Source organism: Procambarus clarkii, chromosome 18, assembly GCF_040958095.1.
Source record: "Procambarus clarkii isolate CNS0578487 chromosome 18, FALCON_Pclarkii_2.0, whole genome shotgun sequence".
NCBI lineage: Eukaryota > Metazoa > Arthropoda > Malacostraca > Decapoda > Cambaridae > Procambarus > Procambarus clarkii.
The window spans coordinates 5071009-5096406 of NC_091167.1; the positions used below are offsets into that span (position 1 = coordinate 5071009).

The following is a 25398-nucleotide window of genomic DNA, read 5'->3' on the forward strand; positions in this document are numbered from 1 at the left end:
TATATATATATATATATATATATATATATATATATATATATATATATATATATACCCTGCAATATATACTCTACAATATATACCCTTCAATATATACTCTGTAATATATACCCCTGCAATATATACCCTTCAATATATACCCTGCAATATATATACCCAGCAATATATATACCCTGCAATATATATACCCTGCAATATATATACCCTGCAATATATATATACCCTGCAATATATACCCTGCAATATATACCCCTGCAATATATACCCTGTAACATATACCCTGCAATATATACCCAAGCAATATATACCTTGCAATATATACCCTGCAATATATACCCATGCAATATATACCCTGCAATATATTCCCTGCAATATATACCCTGCAGTATATACCCTTCAATATGTACCCTGCAATATATACCCTTCAATATATACCCTGCAATATATACCCTGCAATATATACCCCTGCAATATATACCCTACAATATATATCCTGCAATATATACCCTGCAATATATACTGCTTTAATATATACCTTGCAATATATACTGCTTTAATATATACCCTGCAATATATACTGCTTTAATATATACCCTGCAATATATACTGCTTTAATATATACCCTGCAATATATACCCATCAATATATACCCTACAATATATACCCTGCAATATATACCCTGCAATATATACCCCTGCAATATATACCCTACAATATATATCCTGCAATATATACCTTGCAATATATACTGCTTTAATATATACCCTGCAATATATACTGCTTTAATATATACCCTGCAATATATACTGCTTTAATATATACCCTGCAATATATACCCATCAATATATACCCTATAATATATACCCTGCAATATATACCCATCAATATATACCCTACAATATATACCCCTGCAATATATACCCTGCAATATATACCCTACAATATATACCCTGCAATATATACCCTGCAATAGATACTCTGCAGTCGGTGATGTGCTCTACCCCCAGGGCGTTAGAGTAGGAAGAGCCCTATACCCACGTGACCCTAGATTAGGAAGAGCCCAATACCCCCCTGACCCTAAAGTAGGAAGAGCCCTATACCTCCTTGACCCTAGAGTAGGTAGAGCCCAGTACTTCAGTGACCCTAGAGTAGGTAGAACCCTGTACCTCCTTGACCCTAGAGTAGGTAGAGCCCAGTACTTCAGTGACCCTAGAGTAGGAAGAGCCCTATACCTCCTTGACCCTAGAGTAGGTAGAGCCCAGTACTTCAGTGACCCTAGAGTAGGTAGAACCCTGTACCTCCTTGACCCTAGAGTAGGTAGAGCCCAGTACTTCAGTGACCCTAGAGTAGGTAGAACCCTGTACCTCCTTGACCCTAGAGTAGGTAGAACCCTGTACCTCCTTGACCCTAGAGTAGGTAGAGCCCAGTACTTCAGTGACCCTACAGTAGGTAGAGCCCTATACCTCCTTGACCCTAGACATTTATAAGTTATTATATACAATCAATTTAGAAGATTTTAAAGCCGAATTTGAGTAATGCGTGTGTGAAGGAAGGGGAGATGAGGAAGAGGAGATAAGGAAGAGGGGATGAGGAAGAAGAGATGATCAAAAGGAGATGAGGAAGGAGGAGACGTGTGAAGGAAGAGATGAGGAAGAGGAGACGTGTGAAGGAAGAGATGAGGAAGGGGAGATAATTAAGTGGGGATGAGGAAGAGATGAGGAATGAGCTACAAACTTCTGGAGAATAACTCACATGTGAGGCGAGTTACCTGCCGCTCTCATATGAATGTTGTAATGATTAGCACAATATAAAATAGTCAGGAAATACGTGCCTCACTTTAATAACATTTTTGTGGTTTTACTTAAACAGTTCAGTGTTCAGTGAATTACGTTAATGTTCTAGCAGTTACACAACTACTGGGCTCTCAAACTCTTCACATTAACCTTCAGATAACATTGACTACTTTCGGAAACCTTTGATCCCAAAATGTAACCTAAACTATATGGAGTTGTTTATCAAGTGTGAGAGTAGAGGGTGGGTGGTGTTGGGTGGCGGGGGGGGGGGGGGGCTCACTTGGCGCACACGGTGAAGGTGAAGGCTTCGTCAGTGCCCAGGATGTAGGCGGGAGGCTTGAGCACCACCTCGTAGCGAGGCAGCACGAACTCCTCCACCTTGAAGGTCACACTCTGCTGTTGGCCCCGGGGCGTCTTCACGAACAGCGTGTACAATCCCTGACAAAAATGGTCGGATTAGCTACATCAAATATTTTGACACATTAAACATATTTTTTCATCATTATTCAAGAATCAGTTATAAATAATTCCTAGTGATGAGGAGCAAGTTATTAAGTATCATCAGTCAACAGCAAGATATTTTTGTTGTTTGTTAGTGACCAAAATGTGACATAATAACTCTAAACCACGATAAGTTGGTGCTTAATGTACCCGAGGTCCAAAGTCTCTAGTGGTCTTGATGGGGCCACGAAGTAGGCGGCTTGTCAAAGGTCCCTGAATTATTCCTATGATTCTTTTCAACTGAATTAATGTCTCTGTATCTACTGCTTCGACAAGTAGGTGATATCAAGGACTTATTATCTAAGGTGAAAATCATCTCTTGTTTTGTGTCCTCCAGAAAACACTGTTAGGTCTCATGATGATGCACTTTGTGAGTTATATTACACATTTTAATAATGTGGTCTGGATTATTATACAACAAATTGTTTAGTATTCTAAAAGTTCCACTGAGATCCGCCCTGTCATGTCCGGTGTGTAGTGTTGTTAGTCCTGCTCTGGCTCTCAACCGTTCCTGGAACGACTTGTTCAGTTGAACAACCACTTTCTTGTCCTTCAAATTAACGTTTCGTTTGACTATTCACAAGGTCTTGTTGACATTTTTACCGCAGCGGCCTCTACTTGTTGAGCAACTGTCAGTGACTGGTGGATCATAAGGCCTAGGTGCTTCTCTTCATCAATCTCCACCATGTTCGTCTTGTTGATATGGTAGTTATAGTGTATATTGATATGCTCTGCAAGCACCGTTTTGGATTTGTAATATTAAATCGCCTTGCAAGAAATTAACCTTTTTTTGCTTCCCACTTTATCATAGATTCTAATGTCATCAGTAAATTTGATTATTTGGTTTCTAATGTTCTCTTCTATATCGTGTTATATATTACATGAAGAGTTGGTCCCTTGATGGAACCTTGCGGTGCTACACTTGGCATTCTAAACTATATTTATATCCACCTGAGACAACCTCTTGCCTTCCTTGTTCTATATTTTTTTTAATCAATCAAATGTTTTACCATTTATCCTACGTGGAGAGAGTCTTTCATGTGGTCCATTATCTATAGCTTTAGAGAAGTCCACGTACACTATATCTGCGGTTCTGCACTTGGGTCATAGCTAACATGTTAGTGTACTCGTGTTCCTTCAGGAAAGACGCAAGTTACCCTTCAAGAGCCGCAGTTACTTGGTTCATCCTCCAAGTGAATGGTATGTTTATGTCCCCAGAAGTGTGGATGACAATATTATTCCTGCAGGTCTCTGTCCAGGGTCAACACAGTCACCACAACCACAGGTTGTTCAGCCAGCAGCACAGGGAAACCCTCTCCCGCCCCAGGACGGTGTACCAGAGCCCCCAGGGCGGTGTACCAGAGCCCCCAGGACGGTGCACCAGAGCCCCCAGGACGATAGACCAGAGCCCCCAGGACGGTGTACCAGAGCCCCTAGGGCGGTGTACCAGAACCCCCAGGACGGTGTACCAGAGCCTCCAGGACGGTATACCAGAGCCCCCAGGACGGTGTACCAGAGCCCCCAGGGCGGTGTACCAGAGCCCCCAGGACGGTGTACCAGAGCCCCCAGGACGGTGTACCAGAGCCCCCAGGACGGTGTACCAGAGCCCCCAGGACGGTGTACCAGAGCCCCCAGGACGGTGCACCAGAGCCCCCAAAACGGTGTACCAGAGCCCCCAGAACGGTGCACCAGAGCCCCCAGGACGGTGTACCAGAGCCCCCAGGACGGTGAACCAGAGCCCCCAGGACGGTGCACCAGAGCCCCCAGGACGGTGTACCAGAGCCCCCAGGACGGTGCACCAGAGCCCCTCACCAGAGCCCCCAGGACGGTGAACCAGAGCCCCCAGGACGATAGACCAGAGCCCCCAGGACGGTGTACCAGAGCCCCCAGGACGGTGTACCAGAGCCCCCAGGACGGTGTACCAGAGCCCCAAGGACGGTGTACCAGAGCCCCAAGGACGGTGTACCAGAGCCCCCAGGACGGTGTACCAGAGCCCCCAGGACGGTGCACCAGAGCCCCCAAAACGGTGTACCAGAGCCCACAGGACGGTGTACCAGAGCCCCAAGGACGGTGTACCAGAGCCCCCAGGACGGTGTACCAGAGCCCCCAGGACGGTGCACCAGAGCCCCCAAAACGGTGTACCAGAGCCCCCAGAACGGTGCACCAGAGCCCCCAGAACGGTGCACCAGAGCCCCCAGGACGGTGTACCAGAGCCCCCAGGACGGTGTACCAGAGCCCCCAGGACGGTGTACCAGAGCCCCCAGAACGGTGCACCAGAGCCCCCAGGACGGTGTACCAGAGCCCCCAGGACGGTGTACCAGAGCCCCCAGGACGGTGTACCAGAGCCCCAAGGACGGTGTACCAGAGCCCCCAGGACGGTGTACCAGAGCCCCCAGCTAGGACGGTGCACCAGAGCCCCCAAAACGGTGTACCAGAGCCCACAGGACGGTGTACCAGAGCCCCAAGGACGGTGTACCAGAGCCCCCAGGACGGTGTACCAGAGCCCCCAGGACGGTGCACCAGAGCCCCCAAAACGGTGTACCAGAGCCCCCAGAACGGTGCACCAGAGCCCCCAGGACGGTGTACCAGAGCCCCCAGGACGGTGTACCAGAGCCCCCAGGACGGTGTACCAGAGCCCCCAGAACGGTGCACCAGAGCCCCCAGGACGGTGTACCAGAGCCCCCAGGACGGTGTACCAGAGCCCCCAGGACGGTGTACCAGAGCCCCCAGAACGGTGTACCAGAACCCCCAAGACGGTGCACCAGAGCCCCCAAGACGTTGCACCTAAGCCCCCAGGACGGTGTACCAGAGCCCCCAGGACGGTGTACCAGAGCCCCCAGGACGGTGCACCTAAGCCGCCAGGACGGTGCACCAGAGCCCCCAGGACCGTGTACCAGAGCCCCCAGGACGGTGTACCAGAGCCCCCAAGACGGTGTACCAGAGCCCCAAGGACCATGCACCTAAGCCGCCAGGACGGTGCACCAGAGTCCCCAGGACGGTGCACCAGAGTCCCCAGGACAGTGCACCAGAGCCCCCAGGACGGTGCACCAGAGCCCCCAGGACGGTGCACCAGAGCCCCCAGGACGGTGCACCAGAGCCCACAAGACGGTGCACCAGAGCCCCCAGGACGGTGCACCAGAGCCCCCAGGACGGTGTACCAGAGCCCCTCACCAGAGCCCCCAGGACGGTGTATCAGAGCCCCCAGGACGGTGCACCAGAGTCCCCAGGACAGTGCACCAGAGCCCCCAGGACGGTGCACCAGAGCCCCCAGAACGGTGTACCAGAACCCCCAAGACGGTGCACCAGAGCCCCCAGGACGTTGCACCTAAGCCCCCAGGACGGTGTACCAGAGCCCCCAGGACGGTGTACCAGAGCCCCCATGACGGTGTACCAGAGCCCCCAGAACGGTGCACCAGAGCCCCCAGGACGGTGTACCAGAGCCCCCAGGACGGTGTACCAGAGCCCCCAGGACGGTGTACCAGAGCCCCCAGAACGGTGTACCAGAACCCCCAAGACGGTGCACCAGAGCCCCCAAGACGTTGCACCTAAGCCCCCAGGACGGTGTACCAGAGCCCCCAGGACGGTGTACCAGAGCCCCCAGGACGGTGCACCTAAGCCGCCAGGACGGTGCACCAGAGCCCCCAGGACCGTGTACCAGAGCCCCCAGGACGGTGTACCAGAGCCCCCAAGACGGTGTACCAGAGCCCCAAGGACCATGCACCTAAGCCGCCAGGACGGTGCACCAGAGTCCCCAGGACGGTGCACCAGAGTCCCCAGGACAGTGCACCAGAGCCCCCAGGACGGTGCACCAGAGCCCCCAGGACGGTGCACCAGAGCCCACAAGACGGTGCACCAGAGCCCCCAGGACGGTGTACCAGAGTCCCCAGGACGGTGCACCAGAGTCCCCAGGACAGTGCACCAGAGCCCCCAGGACGGTGCACCAGAGCCCCCAGGACGGTGCACCAGAGCCCACAAGACGGTGCACCAGAGCCCCCAGGACGGTGCACCAGAGCCCCCAGGACGGTGTACCAGAGCCCCTAACCAGAGCCCCCAGGACGGTGTATCAGTGTAACACAGGTTCGAGTTGCTCTCTCTTTACTTCCTTCTTTCTACTCCCTCTACCCGTATTCTTACTTTTATTTCTAAACCAAGGGACTCCAAAACTTTTACCAAAGCCAACTCCACGCCACGTGGTCCTAAGACGATTGACCGACTTAGGATTCTACACCCAGTATGACGTGACCTAAGCTCTGAACAAAACCCTAGAGTCACCTCTGCTGCCACCACCAGACCAGTAATACAAGAGCAATGATCGAGGTCTGGATCGATCACGCTAATTAATCAACCTAGGGGCTTGATCCCCACTATAAACGATGACCTTGAGTGTGGAATAAATTACACGGTAATGATAATTCCGATTCGATGTTAGAATCGGCGCCCAATGCAACTCTGCCTCGTGTGGACCACGTGACCAGGACAAGTATACACATAAAACACATGGAAACAATAAAATGCAAATTAATAACAAATTTAATTTATTAAAAGAAAACTAAAACAAAATCTAAATGTGTTCACTCCCTATCACTTTAACACTCCCTACTTGACCTGAGTGGCAAATGAGAAGACTATTTCTATAATTAACAATAGCAACTATACCTTGGGCGACCAGCTAGATGTTTTGGCTGGTCGTGGGGAGAGGTAAGATGTTTGACCTCTTATCCCAGCTGCTTCCGTGACCACACTGCTCTCTCTCTTGTCTGGACTACCCCAGACAGAGTATTGTATCCTTCCGCATCGCTTACCCAGTTACTTTAGCAAGGTTAAGTTATAACAATTAAACTCTGTTGTACTTAATTGATCCAGACTGGTTGAATTATTTTACTGAATTAGATTACACAAACATCTAACGGCAAAGCTGTTCCCGATCACAAAAATGGTTATTAAAAACTTTGAGAAATATTAGACCTGTCAACCCCTGATGACCTATGACCGCCGGTCACTCCGCTTTAAAAGTTAGATCTGATTCGTGACGTCACTGATGGTGACTTAAACTCAATAATTAGAATACTCTTGATATTGTATCCAGTACTATTATACAATACAATTTTAATGCAAAATGTATAAAGGCTAATTTTCTCTAAATTACTGAATACTATAGGATGATTCCTTTTACGCAGCTATGAACAAAGCGTTGGTTATTTCCACCGCGAATTCCCCTGGGGGTCAGGTCACCATGCGGCTCAGCTTCCCATTCTCTTTTGTCGATAAACCACTCTGGATAATTCTTACAACAGCCTAGTTTGTTACAACCCCCCCGCACAAGCACTTAGTAAACCTTGTTAATTTGCTAAAATTCACGAGGTTTAGTATCCAAACCCACAATTCAACTCATGCCACAAACAAAAGCTAACCTAACTAATAAAATTTGACAAATAATAGTCCATCATAATAAACATGTCCATATTTCATAAATTTCTCAGCTGTCAACTGACAGCAATCCTCCAATATCAGGAAACATACATCCTACCCTTACTGACATAGCTAAATAACATGTCCCTACTCTACCATCAAAAACTAGCTATTAAACTCTCTTGGCTCTTCACCAGCCAAGTCCATGTGTCCTCTAGAGCCGGCCACACCGTGCTCAAACAAACATTAAAGTTATATCATCAGACTGAACTTTCAGTCATCCGGGAGCGTACTACGGAACTATCAGGTACACATCCGTGTACTAACCACTCCCCATCAAGGAACACACCTAACGTTTATTACATGTATCTAAAAATATAAAAAAAATTCCTATACTATATCACAGGTTTCAGCTGACTGTACAGCCAAGTGTTCTCACTCACTAGAAGTGTCAATGTTTATATTGGTCCGCCTCTCCTGTGTTCAAACATTCTGAAAAAAAATAGCACAACATAATTTTCCATAACCGTTTGTTCTGGGCTGAGACAATTACACAGGGGCTTCGATTTTGATTACTGACCAATTTATAGAGTAAAATTCATATATTATACTAGAATTATTTTACATCTGTTTTTCAACATTTATAAAGAATTGATTCTAACTCTGTTTTTCAACATTTAAACAAAAGTGTCCAGATGTTCTTTACACAGATGTTCAGAGCCACTTTGTTGTTTGTATCAATTGTTCATATTGAGTAATCGAAAAAAAAAAATCGATGCTGCTGGATGCTGAATGTAGTCGCTGACGATGACGGTGTCGATCTTGCTTCTCCCCGTGTGTAGACATCAATACCTGGTCCTCTTGTACTCCCATCCGGTACTCCTGAATGACGACAGAGTGTAGTAGAGCGGAGTGCCAAGTGACAGCTGTAGAATACTGTTACTTCGGCCATTAATCTTGCTCTCGACAGTCCACACGCCTTCATATCAATCACAGTTCACACGGTAGTCTTGATGTTAAACTTGTCGCAGATGACCACAGCAGAGCAGGACTGGATGTACCAACGGTGTCTCTTAGCAGGAGTGGTGTCAGAAGGTCGTAGAGGCGGGTTGCTTGTTTGCAGAACAGGTGAATCTCGTCTTCCATCATTGCTCACGTCATCTCAGGCGTTTCTTGATGTCACCAGGTTACTAGGCCGTAAACACCAACTGTGTATACCCTCGTACCGCCGACTTTAGGCCAAAGGAGACAATTTTGCGACCTTCTATTGGCGAGTCCCGGTACTCTGTAGGGAAACCGTGCCTTCCACCTGTGACCGCCTTACTTCTGCTTTCTTGTTACTTCAGATGACGTAATCATTAATCTTCCGGCGAAATTCTTGAGTACTGCTACGTGCTTTCCATTTCTTGACCTCTCCTCCAACACTGCTGGAATGGCTGCAGTCTTGATGACGCAGCAGGTGGGTAGTGGTGATCTCGAGACAGCTACCCCGGCGTTGTATGGCACCTCCGGTGACTGCTATAATGTGGACAGCTCGCTGGCCCTGACAACCTCGTTAGTGACGTGAGGCGTCGGCCGGGTGACTCTTGGACAGTCACTCATCCCCAAAGTAACTGATGTATGGGTTACTGGGTCTAGTGGGGGGAGGGCTTTGTGTAACGTGCCTCCCCCCTCGGTCTTTACAGACAAGGGTTCACGTGTGGCTGGAACAACTGGGTCGGTGTACCAATCAGACCTGGGAACAGACAGACACAACACAGCGGAAGCATAGATATACTCTGGGTTTGGTGGAGGTGGAACCCCAGAGCACGGTAAAAGTTGCTACCTGAGTCAAGTATAGACATAGTACATCTCATTGCCTTTACAGGAAAATCTAATGAATACTAAATTATACTAACTAGGGAAGTTACTTTACTGTACAGCGCGAGATCTCGTCACCATAGGGTGGCGAGACTGCACCTGACTACTGATGAGCGATGACAGAGGGTCATCCTCATCTTCTGACTCGTCGGTGAAGCCATGAGTCAGCACTGCTGAGTCAGGAACTAGACCCGCTGAAGGCAGTTCTAATTCCTCTCTAGCATGATAATGTTTCAATTTATTCACGTGAATTGTCCTTTCCACCTGGTCCTCGAACACTCCTTTTATAACAAGATTAACCGGCCCCGCCCTTTTAATTACTCTATAGGGTCCTCGCCACTTCGGAGCTAGTTTCCTGCTCTGATTGGCGGGCGCAGCCTCATTCACTCTCAATACGAGGCTTCCTTCCTTCAACTCAAGAGGGCGCACTTTCTTGTCATAAAAATGAGCATACCGAGTCCGTGCCTTCTTGGACGCTTCAGCTGCAATATTCCATGCATTTCTCATTTTACCAAGGACCTCTGAAGGATAGTCCTCCCCGTATGCAACATTATGTCTGTTAAGCAGACCTGAGGGGAAATTGCATGAATTACCAGTAAACAAATGAAGTGGTTGGGTGTTAATTGATTGGTGGATGGCAGTATTCAAGGCGAACTGAACATAGGGTAGGTGTTCATCCCAGGTGTTTGCATCATGTTCAGCAAGGATTGCAAGCATATCCTTGACTGAACGATTAGTCCGTTCCGTCATTCCGTTTGCTTGTGGGTGGTAGGCCGTTGTAAAAGCCGAAGTTGTCTCTAAAATCTTACAAACTTCTCTAAATATATTCCCATTGAATTCTTGACCCCGGTCAGAGACTAAAACTTTAGGAGGTCCGAATACAGTAACGAACCTACGCAAGAACGCATCTGCAACCGTACGAGAATCCTTCTGAGGTAATGCAACTAGTGTAGTGTATCTAGACAGATGGTCAACTAGCACCAACACATATCTGTTACCTGAATGACTGTGGTGTAAATCAATCAGATCGGCCCCCACACGATCTAACGGTTCACGAATTTCAGGGAATTCCTGAAGTGGGGCTTGTACCTTAAGGGTACCTTTCCTCCTCTGGCAACGAGGGCACGACTTCACGAAATTGATTACCTCAGAAAGTAATCCTGGAAAATAAAATAGAGACTTTGCTTTTAAGTGCGTTTTAAAGATCCCCGGATGCCCTGCAATTTTTGAAGCATGCGCAAGCTTTAACGCTGATGACCGCAACGCGTCCGGAATAACTAGCTGAAATACTGCCCTATCATTCTGGCTATTAACATAATACAGGACGCCCTGTTTCATCTCAAAATCATGTATAGGTAAGTTCTTTTTCTTTTTCGGGTATTTTCCTCCCTCTAAATACTCAATAATTTCTTTCCATCTAGGCTCGCTCATCTGGTATTCTCTCATTTTATCTGATGGAATGGTTTCAATGTTTTCATTAATCTGCATTGCCGCTATATTTCTACTTAGCGTATCTGGCACAACATGTGCTGGACCAGGCTTGTACAAGATCTGGAATGAGTGGGCCGAAAGTTCGTGAGACCAGCGTGACATTCGTGGGCATTTTGTTCGCTTTTTAAATATGTGTGTTAACGCTCGATGGTCTGTGTAGATTACAAAATGCCGCTGAAATAGGTAAGGCTCGAAATACCTAACTGATTCTACTACTGCCAGTGCCTCCCGATCCGTAGCTGAATAACGAACTTCAGGTCCTTTGACCTTCCTACTGAAATAGGCTACTGGATGGGGTAAATTATCTGCGTCTCGCTGAATTAAGCACCCGCCAATAGCTATACCGCTGGCGTCAGTGTGCACTTCCCACTCTTTCTCAAAATCAGGAATAGCCAATACCGGTGTCGTGATTAGTTGGTCTTTCAGTTTGCGATAGGCCTCGTCATGTTCTGATTTCCACACAAACTTCGCATTTTTCTTTGTCAGACCAGTCAGGGGTGCTGAAATGCCAGCGAAACCTTCAATATGACGACGAAAATATCCGGCCGCCCCCAAAAACCTACGCACGTCCTTTGCTGTCCTTGGAGTAGGCATGTCAGCAATGGCGCGGCAAGAATCTGGGTCAGGTCGGATACCGTCTGGGCACACCTGGAACCCCAGAAATTTGAATTTCTGAGCCGCCAGGGTGCACTTCTGAACATTCAGCCTGAAACCTGCCTGATCTAACAACTTCAAAGTCTCAGTCAAGTCCTGCAGGTGTTCCTCAAACGTCCTGGAATATATCACAACATCATCCAGGTACGCTAAAGAATGCCTACCCAGTACCGGACTAAGGATAAAGTTGATGGCCCTCTGAAACGACGAAGGCGCTGTCTTCAAACCAAACGGCATCCTACGGAATTGATAAGTGTGCCTACCATCCGAGAATGCTGTTTTTTCCCTATCTTGTTCTGCCACCGGAATCGCCCAATACGCCGATTTTGCGTCAAGAGTTGAGAAATACTTAGCAGCACCAAATTGATCTATTATCTCCTGTATTCGGGGCAACGGATACACATCACCCTTAGTTAATTCGTTCACCTTCCGGTAGTCAACACAGAAACGATAACTACCGTCCGGTTTCCGAACTAGCACTACAGGAGAGAGCCACGGTGACGTACTAGGCTCTATCACGCCCTGTCTCAACATTTTCTGGCACTCCTCCCTGATAATGTTCTTTGCCTGTTCTGGCAACCTCCACTGTCTTGTGTACACAGGCAAATGGTCACCAGTTGGAATGGTGTGCTCGATCTTGTCAAGGAGACCAATCTGGTCATCCTCTGTCGCAAACAATTTCGGGAATTTTCGTAAAACTCCTCTCAGTGCCTTCCTATCTGCCTGTGCAACATGTTGCAAATCAAGTGCTGAAATTAATTTTTCCACTTCCTCAACATTCTGTGCAACATTTCTCGTCTCGTATTGTACTTTGGATGGTGTTTTAGTTTTCAACATATTCAGTGCACTACATTGTGCAGTGACGGCTGGCGTCTCAGCTGACTCATGGTGAAAGATTTCTGTGTCCTCCACCATGGTTCCCTGAGATACCCTATCACCTGCCCTGAAGCGAAAAGTCTTATGTGAAAGATTGACAACTGGAATGAGTGCACCTTTATCGAGCACTACAACTAAGTGATGAGGAATTAATAAACTATCACATCTCCCAGCCACCTGAAGGGTGGTACCTGGTTGTATGTGACGTCCCACGGCTACTTTAATAAATTTAACAGAATGTGGTGGGCAACTCTGTTTGGTCAATGCATGCAAGGCGCATGACCTCTTAACTGTGTCTGGAAGAGACTTAAAAATCAATTTTGGATAGTGCGCATTATATTTCAGCTTCCTCTTAATTGAAGCTACAACTGGGGGATGGTCGATCATCTCCACTGGGTAGGAAGTCTGTCCCAACTGCAACCTGCAGTTCCTAGCCCCTTTTTGAGCAGACAAGGAATAATCAAATCGCGACAGAAAATCAGTTCCCATTAAGATGTGACCAGGAAAATCAAGGTTCTCTACGATCGTACATGTGTGAGGCTGCAATTCCCCATCAATCTCAAAATTAACTGTACCTTGACCTACGATCTCAATCTTTTCCCCATTGACTGCTGTTAATGTCTTTGCGCAACGTTGAAGACGTGTATACTTAAAATTGCTGAAGGCTGACTTTTTAATTACCGTTGCCTGGCTTCCTGTATCAACAAAAGCTGTCAATCTCACACCTTCCACTTTCACCTCAAAAGTAGGCCTACCATCACTAGGAGACTGCTTTCATGCTCTCGTAATAGTGACTTTACAGTCCCTCTGTATGTGACCACGCATCCCGCAGGAGTAACACCTACGCGGATCCCTGTTGTTACCCCGCGCAGGGTGGCTCGAACTTGCCGCTGAGGGCTGCCTCCTGCTTGATGAACCCGCGCCACAGTGACTCGGCTTGGCTCCCTCGCCTTTACTTACCGCCTCTACGTATGGCGACAACTGAGTGCCCGATGTCCCTGCGCGCGTCTGCCTGTCTAGGGCTGTGGCGGCCTGTTGGACTAGGTCTTCATAACTCACACCCGCTCTCCCCGCAAGGAACAATGGCCCCATATCGGAAGGTAACGTTTTGCAGAACAACTCTTTAGCGAATTGCTCTGCCTGACTCGAATCGAACCCCAGTTCCTTAGTGAGGTCGTCAACCCTTCTCTTTAATATTGACCCGAAATCCTTGACAGTGCTTCGGTCATCCCTCTTAAGTGACTCGAGATAAAAGTAAGCCTCATCCTCCGAAACCCTGTCTTTGAATCTGTCCCTAATCGCTTGGACAAACTGAGGCCAAGATGTCAGGTGCTGAAACTCTGTAAATCCCGCCAGTGGACCGGCTACGTGCACGCAAGCCCCCATAGCGAGAGCAATTTTCGATCTATCCCCCGGGACAGCTTCCAGCATCGAACCAATTTCACAAAGCCAGTCTTCCACCTGGCGGTTGCGTTCCACCTTAATAAGCGACAACTCCCTACCTCTGAGTGTCGGCAGAGTCAACTTGGGAATCAGACTCACAAGTCCCTCTGTATGTGACGCGGAGCTACTGGCAGTGGGTGGGTCCTGGGGTTGGGAACTGGGTTGAGGTTGGGGTTTGGGCTGAGGTATGGTGTGGGTGGCCTCGGGTTGGGGTGTGGATTGAGGTTGGGGTTGAGGCTGGTGTATGGTGTGGGTGGCCTCGGGTTGGGGTGTGGATTGAGGTTGGGGTTGAGGCTGAGGTATGGTGTGGGTGGCCTCGGGTTGGGGTGTGGATTGAGGTTGGGGTTGAGGCTGAGGTATGGTGTGGGTGGCCTCGGGTTGGGGTGTGGATTGAGGTTGGGGTGGGTATGGGGTGGCCTGGGGTTGGAATGGGTATGGGGTGGCCTGGGGTTGGAATGGGTATGGGTATGGGTATGGGGTGGCCTGGGGTTGGAATGGGTATGGGGTGGCCTGGGGTTGGAATGGGTATGGAGTGGCCTGGGGTTGGGGGAAGGGTTGGTATGGGAACTGAGGATGGGGTTGGTATGGGAATTGAGGATGGGGTAGGTATGGGAGGTGGGGTTGGGGTTGTTGTAGTGACGGATGAGGTGTACCTAGGTGTTGTGGGTGCTGTGGTATTGGTGTTATGTTGGGTAGTTCCCGCTGTTGGTGTGGTTGTTCATGTTCCCGTTGAACGGGTTGCTGTTCTCTACCGAGCGAAGTGGGACGTCCTGCCATACTAACTGAGGCCCCCTGTCTGCCCTGCTGGCATGGCGTCGATGTTCTTTGTGGGGGAACCCAAGACGGCTCTCCCCACTCATGGGACGACTCCTCGCAAGACTCCCCACTCATGTCAATAATAGTATCGCTACCTGAGCGATCCCCAGTGGTGTCGGAAGAGGTTCTATCCTCTACACTCCCATTCCCACTGGTCCCTACTGACTGGTCATTATCAGGGTTAAACATTTTCTGTGATTCCTGGTGTGCCACGTCTCTTCTAAACTACCCTTTAGTACACCCTCGACCCGGACTCACTACAACCGTGATCTTACACAAATAAAAAAAATCACAACTCTTATTCTAAGAGAAAACTACTAAATTCCCAAAATAGGAAATACAACGATTTATCGAGAGAATCGCTGAAGTGAATCCAATGAGTGTCTGCCCCGCACTCGTGTCTGACCGTGAAATATCCCGCAGTTCTATTGCTGAAACCTAAGTCCTTTACGTTAAAAAAAATTAAAGAATCTAATTTATATAAAACAATTTAAATGATAACGCAACTAATGCACAGCACTCGTGATGGATTAATAAAGAATATTTACTGTACTTGAATACTAAACGCGCTTGAAGTGAGCAGCGTGGCCACTGATGACTGATGGAGCGGGACCAGCTGCGCTGAAAAACTAAGTCCCGCGCTTTTTCGCTTAAACGCTGAAAAATCAAAATTGTTGTTCTGAAGGAAAATAACTAGTTTTACGTTAATAAACCGCTCTAGCGATTAATATAGACACCCAGGACCTATAAATGCTTACTAAAAATTGAATTTTTATCAAAAAACTACGTTTTTACTCAATTGCTGGACTCTGCCAATTTTTCTGACTCCGAGGGAAAAAAAAATTTCTATCACCCCAAATATCACAAAACTCCTTTAATTCACAAAAATTTGGGTTTCTCGTTTCCAGATATAAATACGTTATTATTTACTACTGACGTTGTATACAGAACAATACTGACACTTCGGGCGGTTTCAACACTCACTAATTCGATTTTTCGTCAAAATCCGAGATTTTCACCTCAAATGGACTCTGACAAAATTACGACACGATTTTCTCGAAAAAATACTTAAATTCGGCAAAAATGTAATTATCACTGTTTAATGCTTACGGACAGAATTACGTCCCTTGCGCGCACTAGAGAGTAATACTGACCCCAGAATATACACAAAACATGAAAATTCGAATTTTCGCCAAAAAGTCAGATTCTAGCCCAAGCTGGATTTAGAAAATTTTCCACCTACGTTTCTACTGAAAACAGAGTTCTAAGTCTAAAACACAATTCTACCGTCTTACTGGTAACAACTAGAAAATATCACGCGCATCGACTGGGGAATCCTAATGACGCCCAGATCATACACGTGACCCACGAATACAAATTAATTACAGTTAACGACTTTCCGACATCGACTTAGCCGAAAACTTATCCCAAAATACTTAGAAATATTCCACGGACAAATAACATTTACACGCAACTTATTATCCCTTAAACTCCTTCACTTATCTATCGTGACCGACACATAGCCCTAAGTCCAGAGGATTAACAACGCCTCTGACTTAGACTAATAGAACAGGGAATAACAAAACTTAACGTACGCACTTAGTCTAATATGCAAGAAAACGCTAAACACTTGGGAAAAATTTTAACCGGGGATTGAATTTAGGGGAAAAAATTAATCTAGAACAACGAAAATAAACGGAAATTACTTTATAAATTTAAGTATACTTAATTAAAAAATGCACTCGACTTAATCTTATAATTGTTCCTACCGGCTCGCCGTACCACACCTAGCCTAGAGGCCACACCATCTAGGTTCCAACAGAGCGACACGCAGCTTTCAGCAACAATTATGACTAGGGACGACTCAACCTCCACTAAGTGTGCGATCACTTAGTTGTTGAATCGCTGCTAGGTAGGTTACTAGTCCGTCCCTCGGAGGCCGCAACGCCCTTCACGGATTACGTTTTTCCTAGCGTTTTGGGTCGTCTAATAACGCCCTCGGACTATCTATTGGCGTCCCTCAGATATATCCGCCCCCGACAGCCCTCAAGGAACTGCTGTTGAGAGTATGGTGGCTCCCAACACCTCTGAATTAATTGCAATGGGTCGAGTATGGTACCCAGTCCAATCAACTCGGAGCGGTCTCCTTTTCAATAAATCTAATTTTAACAACCTAATCTTACTAACTAAACCTTAATCATATCAGCCCGCATGACCCAAGATTCGCCAATCCCCACTCAAACGCACTTGTGGGGCGCACTGCTAATCCGGGCCCGCGGCTGTCTCCTTAGCATCCGCGCACGTGTTCGAACGGCTAGACGCGTGAGCCTTTCAACAATTTCAAACAAAATTGTTGAAACCACCGCTGTGCACCATTGTAACACAGGTTCGAGTTGCTCTCTCTTTACTTCCTTCTTTCTACTCCCTCTACCCGTATTCTTACTTTTATTTCTAAACCAAGGGACTCCAAAACTTTTACCAAAGCCAACTCCACGCCACGTGGTCCTAAGACGATTGACCGACTTAGGATTCTACACCCAGTATGACGTGACCTAAGCTCTGAACAAAACCCTAGAGTCACCTCTGCTGCCACCACCAGACCAGTAATACAAGAGCAATGATCGAGGTCTGGATCGATCACGCTAATTAATCAACCTAGGGGCTTGATCCCCACTATAAACGATGACCTTGAGTGTGGAATAAATTACACGGTAATGATAATTCCGATTCGATGTTAGAATCGGCGCCCAATGCAACTCTGCCTCGTGTGGACCACGTGACCAGGACAAGTATACACATAAAACACATGGAAACAATAAAATGCAAATTAATAACAAATTTAATTTATTAAAAGAAAACTAAAACAAAATCTAAATGTGTTCACTCCCTATCACTTTAACACTCCCTACTTGACCTGAGTGGCAAATGAGAAGACTATTTCTATAATTAACAATAGCAACTATACCTTGGGCGACCAGCTAGATGTTTTGGCTGGTCGTGGGGAGAGGTAAGATGTTTGACCTCTTATCCCAGCTGCTTCCGTGACCACACTGCTCTCTCTCTTGTCTGGACTACCCCAGACAGAGTATTGTATCCTTCCGCATCGCTTACCCAGTTACTTTAGCAAGGTTAAGTTATAACAATTAAACTCTGTTGTACTTAATTGATCCAGACTGGTTGAATTATTTTACTGAATTAGATTACACAAACATCTAACGGCAAAGCTGTTCCCGATCACAAAAATGGTTATTAAAAACTTTGAGAAATATTAGACCTGTCAACCCCTGATGACCTATGACCGCCGGTCACTCCGCTTTAAAAGTTAGATCTGATTCGTGACGTCACTGATGGTGACTTAAACTCAATAATTAGAATACTCTTGATATTGTATCCAGTACTATTATACAATACAATTTTAATGCAAAATGTATAAAGGCTAATTTTCTCTAAATTACTGAATACTATAGGATGATTCCTTTTACGCAGCTATGAACAAAGCGTTGGTTATTTCCACCGCGAATTCCCCTGGGGGTCAGGTCACCATGCGGCTCAGCTTCCCATTCTCTTTTGTCGATAAACCACTCTGGATAATTCTTACAACAGCCTAGTTTGTTACATCAGAGCCCCCAGGACGGTGCACCAGAGTCCCCAGGACAGTGCACCAGAGCCCCCAGGACGGTGCACCAGAGCCCCCAGAACGGTGTACCAGAACCCCCAAGACGGTGCACCAGAGCCCCCAGGACGTTGCACCTAAGCCCCCAGGACGGTGTACCAGAGCCCCCAGGACGGTGTACCAGAGCCCCCAGGACGGTGCACCAGAGCCCCCAGGACGGTGTACCAGAGCCCCCAGGACGGTGTGCCAGAGCCCCCAGGACGGTGCACCAGAGCCCCCAAGACGGTGTACCACAGCCCCAAGGACCGTGCACCTAAGCCGCCAGGACGGTGCACCAGGGCCCCCAGGACGGTGTACCAGAGCCCCCAGGACGGTGTACGAGAGCCCCCAGGATGGTGCACCAGAGCCCCCAAGACGGTGTACCAGAGCCCCAAGGACCGTGCACCTAAGCCGCCAGGACGGTGCACCAGAGCCCCCAGGACGGTGCACCAGAGTCCCCAGGAAAGTGCACCAGAGCCCCCAGGACGGTGCACCAGAGCCCCCAGGACGGTGCACCAGAGCCCCCAGGACGGTGCACCAGAGCCCCCAGGACGGTGCACCAGAGCCCCTCACCAGAGCCCCCAGGACGGTGCACCAGAGCCCCCAATACGGCGCACCAGAGCCCCCAGGACGGTGCACCAGAGCCTCCAGAACGGTGTACCAGAGCCCCCAGGACGGTGCACCAGAGCCCCCAGGACGGTGTACCAGAGCCCCGAAGACGGTGCACCAGAGCCCCCAGGACGGTGCACCAGAGCCCCCAGGACGGTGCACCAGAGCCCCCAGGACGGTGCACCAGAGCCCCCAGGACGGTGTATGAGAGCCCTCAGGAAGGTGCACCAGAGCCTCCTGGACGGTGCACCAGAGCCCACAGGACGGTGCACCAGAGCCCCCAAGACGGTGCACCAGAGCCCCCAGGATGGTGTACAATAGCCCCCAGGACGGCCGGTGCACCAGAGCCCCCAGGACGGTGCACCAGAGCCCCCAGGACGGTGCACCAAAGCCCCCAGGACGGTGCACCAGAGCCCCTCACCAGAGCCCCCAGGACTGTGCACCAGAGCCCCCAGGACGGTGCACCAGAGCTCCCAGGACGATGCACCAGAGCCCCCAGGGCGGTGTACCAGAGCCCCCAGGACGGTGTATCAGAGCCCCTCACCAGAGCCCCCAGGACTCTGCACCAGAGCCCCCATGACGGTGTATCAGAGCCCCTCACCAGAGCCCCCAGGACGATGCACCAGAGCCCCCAGGACGGTGTACCAGAGCCACCAGGACGGTGTACCAGAGCCTCTCACCAGAGCCCCCAGGACGCTGTACCAGAGCCCCCAGGACGGTGCACCAGAGCCCCCAGGACGGTGCACCAGAGCCCCCAGGACGGTGCACCAGAGCCCCCAGGACGGTGCACCAGAGCCCCCAGGACGGTGCACCAGAGCCCCCAGGACGGTGTACCAGAGCCCCCAGGACGATAGACCAGAGCCCCCTGGACGGTGTACCAGAGCCCCCAGGGCGGTGTACCAGAACCCCCAGGACGGTGTACCAGAGCCTCCAGGACGGTATACCAGAGCCCCCAGGACGGTGTACCAGAGCCCCCAGGGCGGTGTACCAGAGCCCCCAGGACGATAGACCAGAGCCCCCAGGACGGTGTACCAGAGCCCCCAGGACGGTGTACCAGAGCCCCCAGGACGGTGTACCAGAGCCCCCAGGACGGTGTACCAGAGCCCCCAGGACGGTGCACCAGAGCCCCCAAAACGGTGTACCAGAGCCCACAGGACGGTGTACCAGAGCCCCAAGGACGGTGTACCAGAGCCCCCAGGATGGTGTACCAGAGCCCCCAGGACGGTGCACCAGAGCCCCCAAAACGGTGTACCAGAGCCCCCAGAACGGTGCACCAGAGCCCCCAGGACGGTGTACCAGAGCCCCCAGGACGGTGTACCAGAGCCCCCAGGACGGTGTACCAGAGCCACCAGAACGGTGCACCAGAGCCCCCAGGACGGTGTACCAGAGCCCCCAGGACGGTGTACCAGAGCCCCCAGGACGGTGTACCAGAGCCCCAAGGACGGTGTACCAGAGCCCCCAGGACGGTGTACCAGAGCCCCCAGGACGGTGTACCAGAGCCCCCAGGACGGTGTACCAGAGCCCCCAGAACGGTGCACCAGAGCCCCCAGGACGGTGTACCAGAGCCCCCAGGACGGTGTACCAGAGCCCCCAGGACGGTGTACCAGAGCCCCCAGAACGGTGTACCAGAACCCCCAAGACGGTGCACCAGAGCCCCCAAGACGTTGCACCTAAGCCCCCAGGACGGTGTACCAGAGCCCCCAGGACGGTGTACCAGAGCCCCCAGGACGGTGCACCTAAGCCGCCAGGACGGTGCACCAGAGCCCTCAGGACCGTGTACCAGAGCCCCCAGGACGGTGTACCAGAGCCCCCAAGACGGTGTACCAGAGCCCCAAGGACCGTGCACCTAAGCCGCCAGGACGGTGCACCAGAGTCCCCAGGACGGTGCACCAGAGTCCCCAGGACAGTGCACCAGAGCCCCCAGGACGGAGCACCAGAGCCCCCAGGACGGTGCACCAGAGCCCACAAGACGGTGCACCAGAGCCCCCAGGGCGGTGCACCAGAGCCCCCAGGACGGTGCACCAGAGCCCCCAGGGCGGTGTACCAGAGCCCCCAGGACGGTGTACCAGAGCCCCCAGGACTGTGCACCAGAGCCCCACACCACGTCAAGTAAGCACCAATAAGGCCAGTCCTACTTAACCAGACCACAATAACGTTCCACTGTGAGAAGTGAGGTTTATTACAATAGTATTTTTCTCTTTGTGTAAACATACTCACCAGAATTATATTATTTTATTGTGTGTTGTATTTTCGTCTCGTGTTCCTATCCTCTATTACCACAAGTGTGTCTCACCTTCTCGGGCTCGTCAGCGAGGTCGAAGTCGAGGTGGACGAGGCCGGCGGTGTTGTCGACGTTCTTCCACTGGGCGACGCGGGTGCCGGCCGGCGTCTGCACCCAGACCTCCGGGTACTGCCGGGGACACCAACACATTACTTGTCAGACCTCATGCAGTAGTCAAACATTTAGCCCTTCACTCACTACTTAGTAAAATTATGAGAGATACTGGTTAAAATGGATTGAGTTATCTCTCTCTCTCTCTCTCTCTCTCTCTCTCTCTCTCTCTCTCTCTCTCTCTCTCTCTCTCTCTCTCTCTCTCTCTCTCTCTCTCTCTCTCTCTCTCTCTCTCTCTCTCTCTCTCTCTCTCTCTCTCTCTCTCTCTCCTCTCTCTCTCTCTCTCTCTCCTCTCTCTCTCTCTCTCTCTCTCTCTCCTCTCTCTCTCTCTCTCCTCTCTCTCTCTCTCTCCTCTCTCTCTCTCTCTCCTCTCTCTCTCTCTCTCCTCTCTCTCCCTCTCTCCTCTCTCTCCCTCTCTCCTCTCTCTCCCTCTCTCCTCTCTCTCCCTCTCTCCTCTCTCTCCCTCTCTCCTCTCTCTCCCTCTCTCCTCTCTCTCCCTCTCTCCTCTCTCTCTCTCTCTCCTCTCTCTCTCTCTCTCTCTCTCTCCCTCTCTCTCTCCCTCTCTCTCTCCAGACAACAGAAGAAGAATTGAAACAGGAATTTCCTTAAGTACTTTCGTATTAATACATCTTCAGAAGGAGTGATTTACAGGTCAAGTATTGGACATATATAGGCAGGAGAGAGTGGTGGAGTGAGGTGAGGTACAATGACAAATGAATGGGAATTAGGTGGACACAAATATGAGCCGCATAAGAACTGCAGAAGGCCTATTGGCCCATACGAGGCAGCTCCTATTTATACCCACCAACAGACCCACACATGGATAATAATAGCATAAGATAGTAAATATTTAAAATTAATTAGTGAGACAAATGTGTATCAATGATCCTACTCAAATCGCCCTTTAATTGATCTATCAAAAATGGATTTAAGTTATATAAACCACTGCTAATGTTCAAATTACTTTCTTTTGTAATCTGTGTCAAAGCAGATTCAATTATGTTCCTGTTATAGGTGTTTACAATTCATTATTGAAGAAGCCATCTCCCAATCAATTTGGTGAGCATCTTCTGACAGATGAACAAACAAAGCATTAGACAATTGGTCATGTCTAAAAGAGTATTTATATTGTGAAATTCCGCATTTCAAATCAATAGATGTTTGCCCAACATAGAACTTATTACAGTCTTTACAATGTATTTTATAAATGACACAATTATCACTACGAGGGCTGTTTCTAACTAATAGCTTACCAACAGTATTTTCGTAGCTAAACAATACATGTATATCAAAAAGTTTCAAGGCCTTGACAATATTCTCAAACCCAGAGAAATATGGTAAACATAACTCATTCTTTAGGCGATTTTTTTACTGCATATATTATTATAATATGTACAGCGTGCTCTGCTACGGCAAACTTCCAAAAAACTCAGTTGGTAACAAAGCTTGAGACCAATCGAATCAATATTCTTAAACTCTTCATCTAAGAATTCTGGACTCACAACTCGAAGAGCTCTTAGATACATTGAAGAAAAATTGATTTTTTTCACATTGTATCTATACCCTGAAAAATAATGAACATAAATTATTCGTAGGTTTTCTGTAGATACTAAACTTTAGTGAAAAATCTTCCCTATGAATAAGTACATCTAGGAATGGCAAACATTTATCAATTTCAGTCTCCATAGTAAATTTTACAGCGGTGACTTGATCATTAAGTTTGGCTACAAATTCGTCTGTGTTTACATCTGTAGGCCATATACACAAAATATCATCAACATATCTAAACCATGGAATGACTCCAGGGGTAATTTTTGAGACATTTCTTTTCGAAGAATTCCATGTACAAGTTTGAAAGCAAAGGCGATAAAGGATTCCCCATTGCCACTCCAAAAGTCTGTAAATAATACTCATTATTAAAGGTAAATTTACATTCTTTAATGCACAACTTAACAAGATTGACCTCTTTATCAGCATAAAGAGGTAAAATATGATTCATTAGTTCACGAGCAAGATAATCAAGAATATCATCACCCGGTACCTTTGTAAACAAGGAACAAACGTCAAAACTGATTAACTTTTCATCAGGAGTGACAGGAATACTATTAAATTTGTTAACTAATTCAAGAGAATTAGTCAAATGAGAAGAGGAAATAGTTCCTAACAATGGGGACAAGATTTTGGTGAGCCATTTAGAAAGCTTGTAAGAAATGGATCCCACGGAACTGGTCAGTAGAGACGTTGAGGTAACTCACCGGGTCAGTAGAGACGCTGAGGTAACACACCGGGTCAGTAGAGACGCTGAGGTAACTCACCGGGTCAGTAGAGACGCTGAGGTAACTCACCGGGTCAGTAGAGACGCTGAGGTAACTCACCGGGTCAGTAGAAACGCTGAGGTAACTCACCGGGTCAGTAGAGACGCTGAGGTAACTCACCGGGTCAGTAGAGACGCTGAGGTAACTCACTGGGTCAGTAGAGACGTTGAGGTAACTCACTGGGTCAGTAGAGACGTTGAGGTAACTCACTGGGTCAGTAGAGATGTTGAGGTAACTCACCGGGTCAGTAGAGACGTTGAGGTAACTCACTGGGTCAGTAGAGACGTTGAGGTAACTCACCGGGTCAGTAGAGACGTTGATGTAACTCACGGGGTCAGTAGAGACGTTCAGGTAACTCACTGGGTCAGTAGAGACGTTGAGGTAACTCACCGGGTCAGTAGAGACGTTGAGGTAACTCACCGGGTCAGTAGAGACGCTGAGGTAACTCACCGGGTCAGTATAGAGGTTGAGGTAACTAACCGGGTCAGTAGAGACGCTGAGGTAACTAACCGGGTCAGTAGAGACGCTGAGGTAACTCACCGGGTCAGTAGAGACGCTGAGGTAACTCACCGGGTCAGTAGAGACGCTGAGGTAACTCACCGGGTCAGTAGAGACGCTGAGGTAACTCACCGGGTCAGTAGAGACGCTGAGGTAACTCACCGGGTCAGTAGAGACGCTGAGGTATCTCACCGGGTCAGTAGAGACGCTGAGGTAACTCACCGGGTCAGTAGAGACGCTGAGGTAACTCACCGGGTCAGTAGAGACGCTGAGGTAACTCACCGGGTCAGTAGAGACGCTGAGGTAACTCACCGGGTCAGTAGAGACGCTGAGGTAACTCACCGGGTCAGTAGAGACGCTGAGGTAACTCACCGGGTCAGTAGAGACGCTGAGGTAACTCACCGGGTCAGTAGAGACGCTGAGGTAACTCACCGGGTCAGTAGAGACGCTGAGGTAACTCACCGGGTCAGAAGAGACGCTGAGGTAACTCACCGGGTCAGTAGAGACGCTGAGGTAACTCACCGGGTCATTAGAGACGCTGAGGTAACTCACCGGGTCAGTAGAGACGCTGAGGTAACTCACCGGGTCAGTAGAGACGCTGAGGTAACTCACCGGGTCAGTAGAGACGCTGAGGTAACTCACCGGGTCAGAAGAGACACTGAGGTAACTCACCGGGTCAGTAGAGACGCTGAGGTAACTCACCGGGTCATTAGAGACGCTGAGGTAACTCACCGGGTCAGTAGAGACGCTGAGGTAACTCACCGGGTCAGTAAAGACGCTGAGGTAACTCACCGGGTCAGTAGAGACGCTGAGGTAACTCACCGGGTCAGTAGAGACGCTGAGGTAACTCACCCGGGTCAGTAGAGACGCTGAGGTAACTCACCGGGTCAGTAGAGACGCCTGAGGTAACTCACCGGGTCAGTAGAGACGCTGAGGTAACTCACCGGGTCAGTAGAGACGCTGAGGTAACTCACCGGGTCAGTAGAGACGCTGAGGTAACTCACCGGGTCAGTAGAGACGCTGAGGTAACTCACCGGGTCAGTAGAGACGCTGAGGTAACTCACCGGGTCAGTAGAGACGCTGAGGTAA

General features: G+C 49.1%; 1 protein-coding gene across 2 annotated transcripts in view; it reads right to left on the minus strand.

The window, feature by feature from the left end:
* LOC123750139 (alpha-2-macroglobulin-like) overlaps window positions 1–25398 on the minus strand; it is a 434012-nt gene that overhangs the window by 329511 nt on the left and 79103 nt on the right. For both annotated transcript variants that reach the window (XM_069326235.1, XM_069326236.1), the window contains exons 4-5: window positions 21398–21514; window positions 2074–2231 (exon numbers count right to left, since the gene is read on the minus strand). In XM_069326235.1, the coding sequence (XP_069182336.1) occupies window positions 2074–2231; window positions 21398–21514 (275 nt within the window). The remainder of the gene's footprint in view (window positions 1–2073; window positions 2232–21397; window positions 21515–25398) is intronic.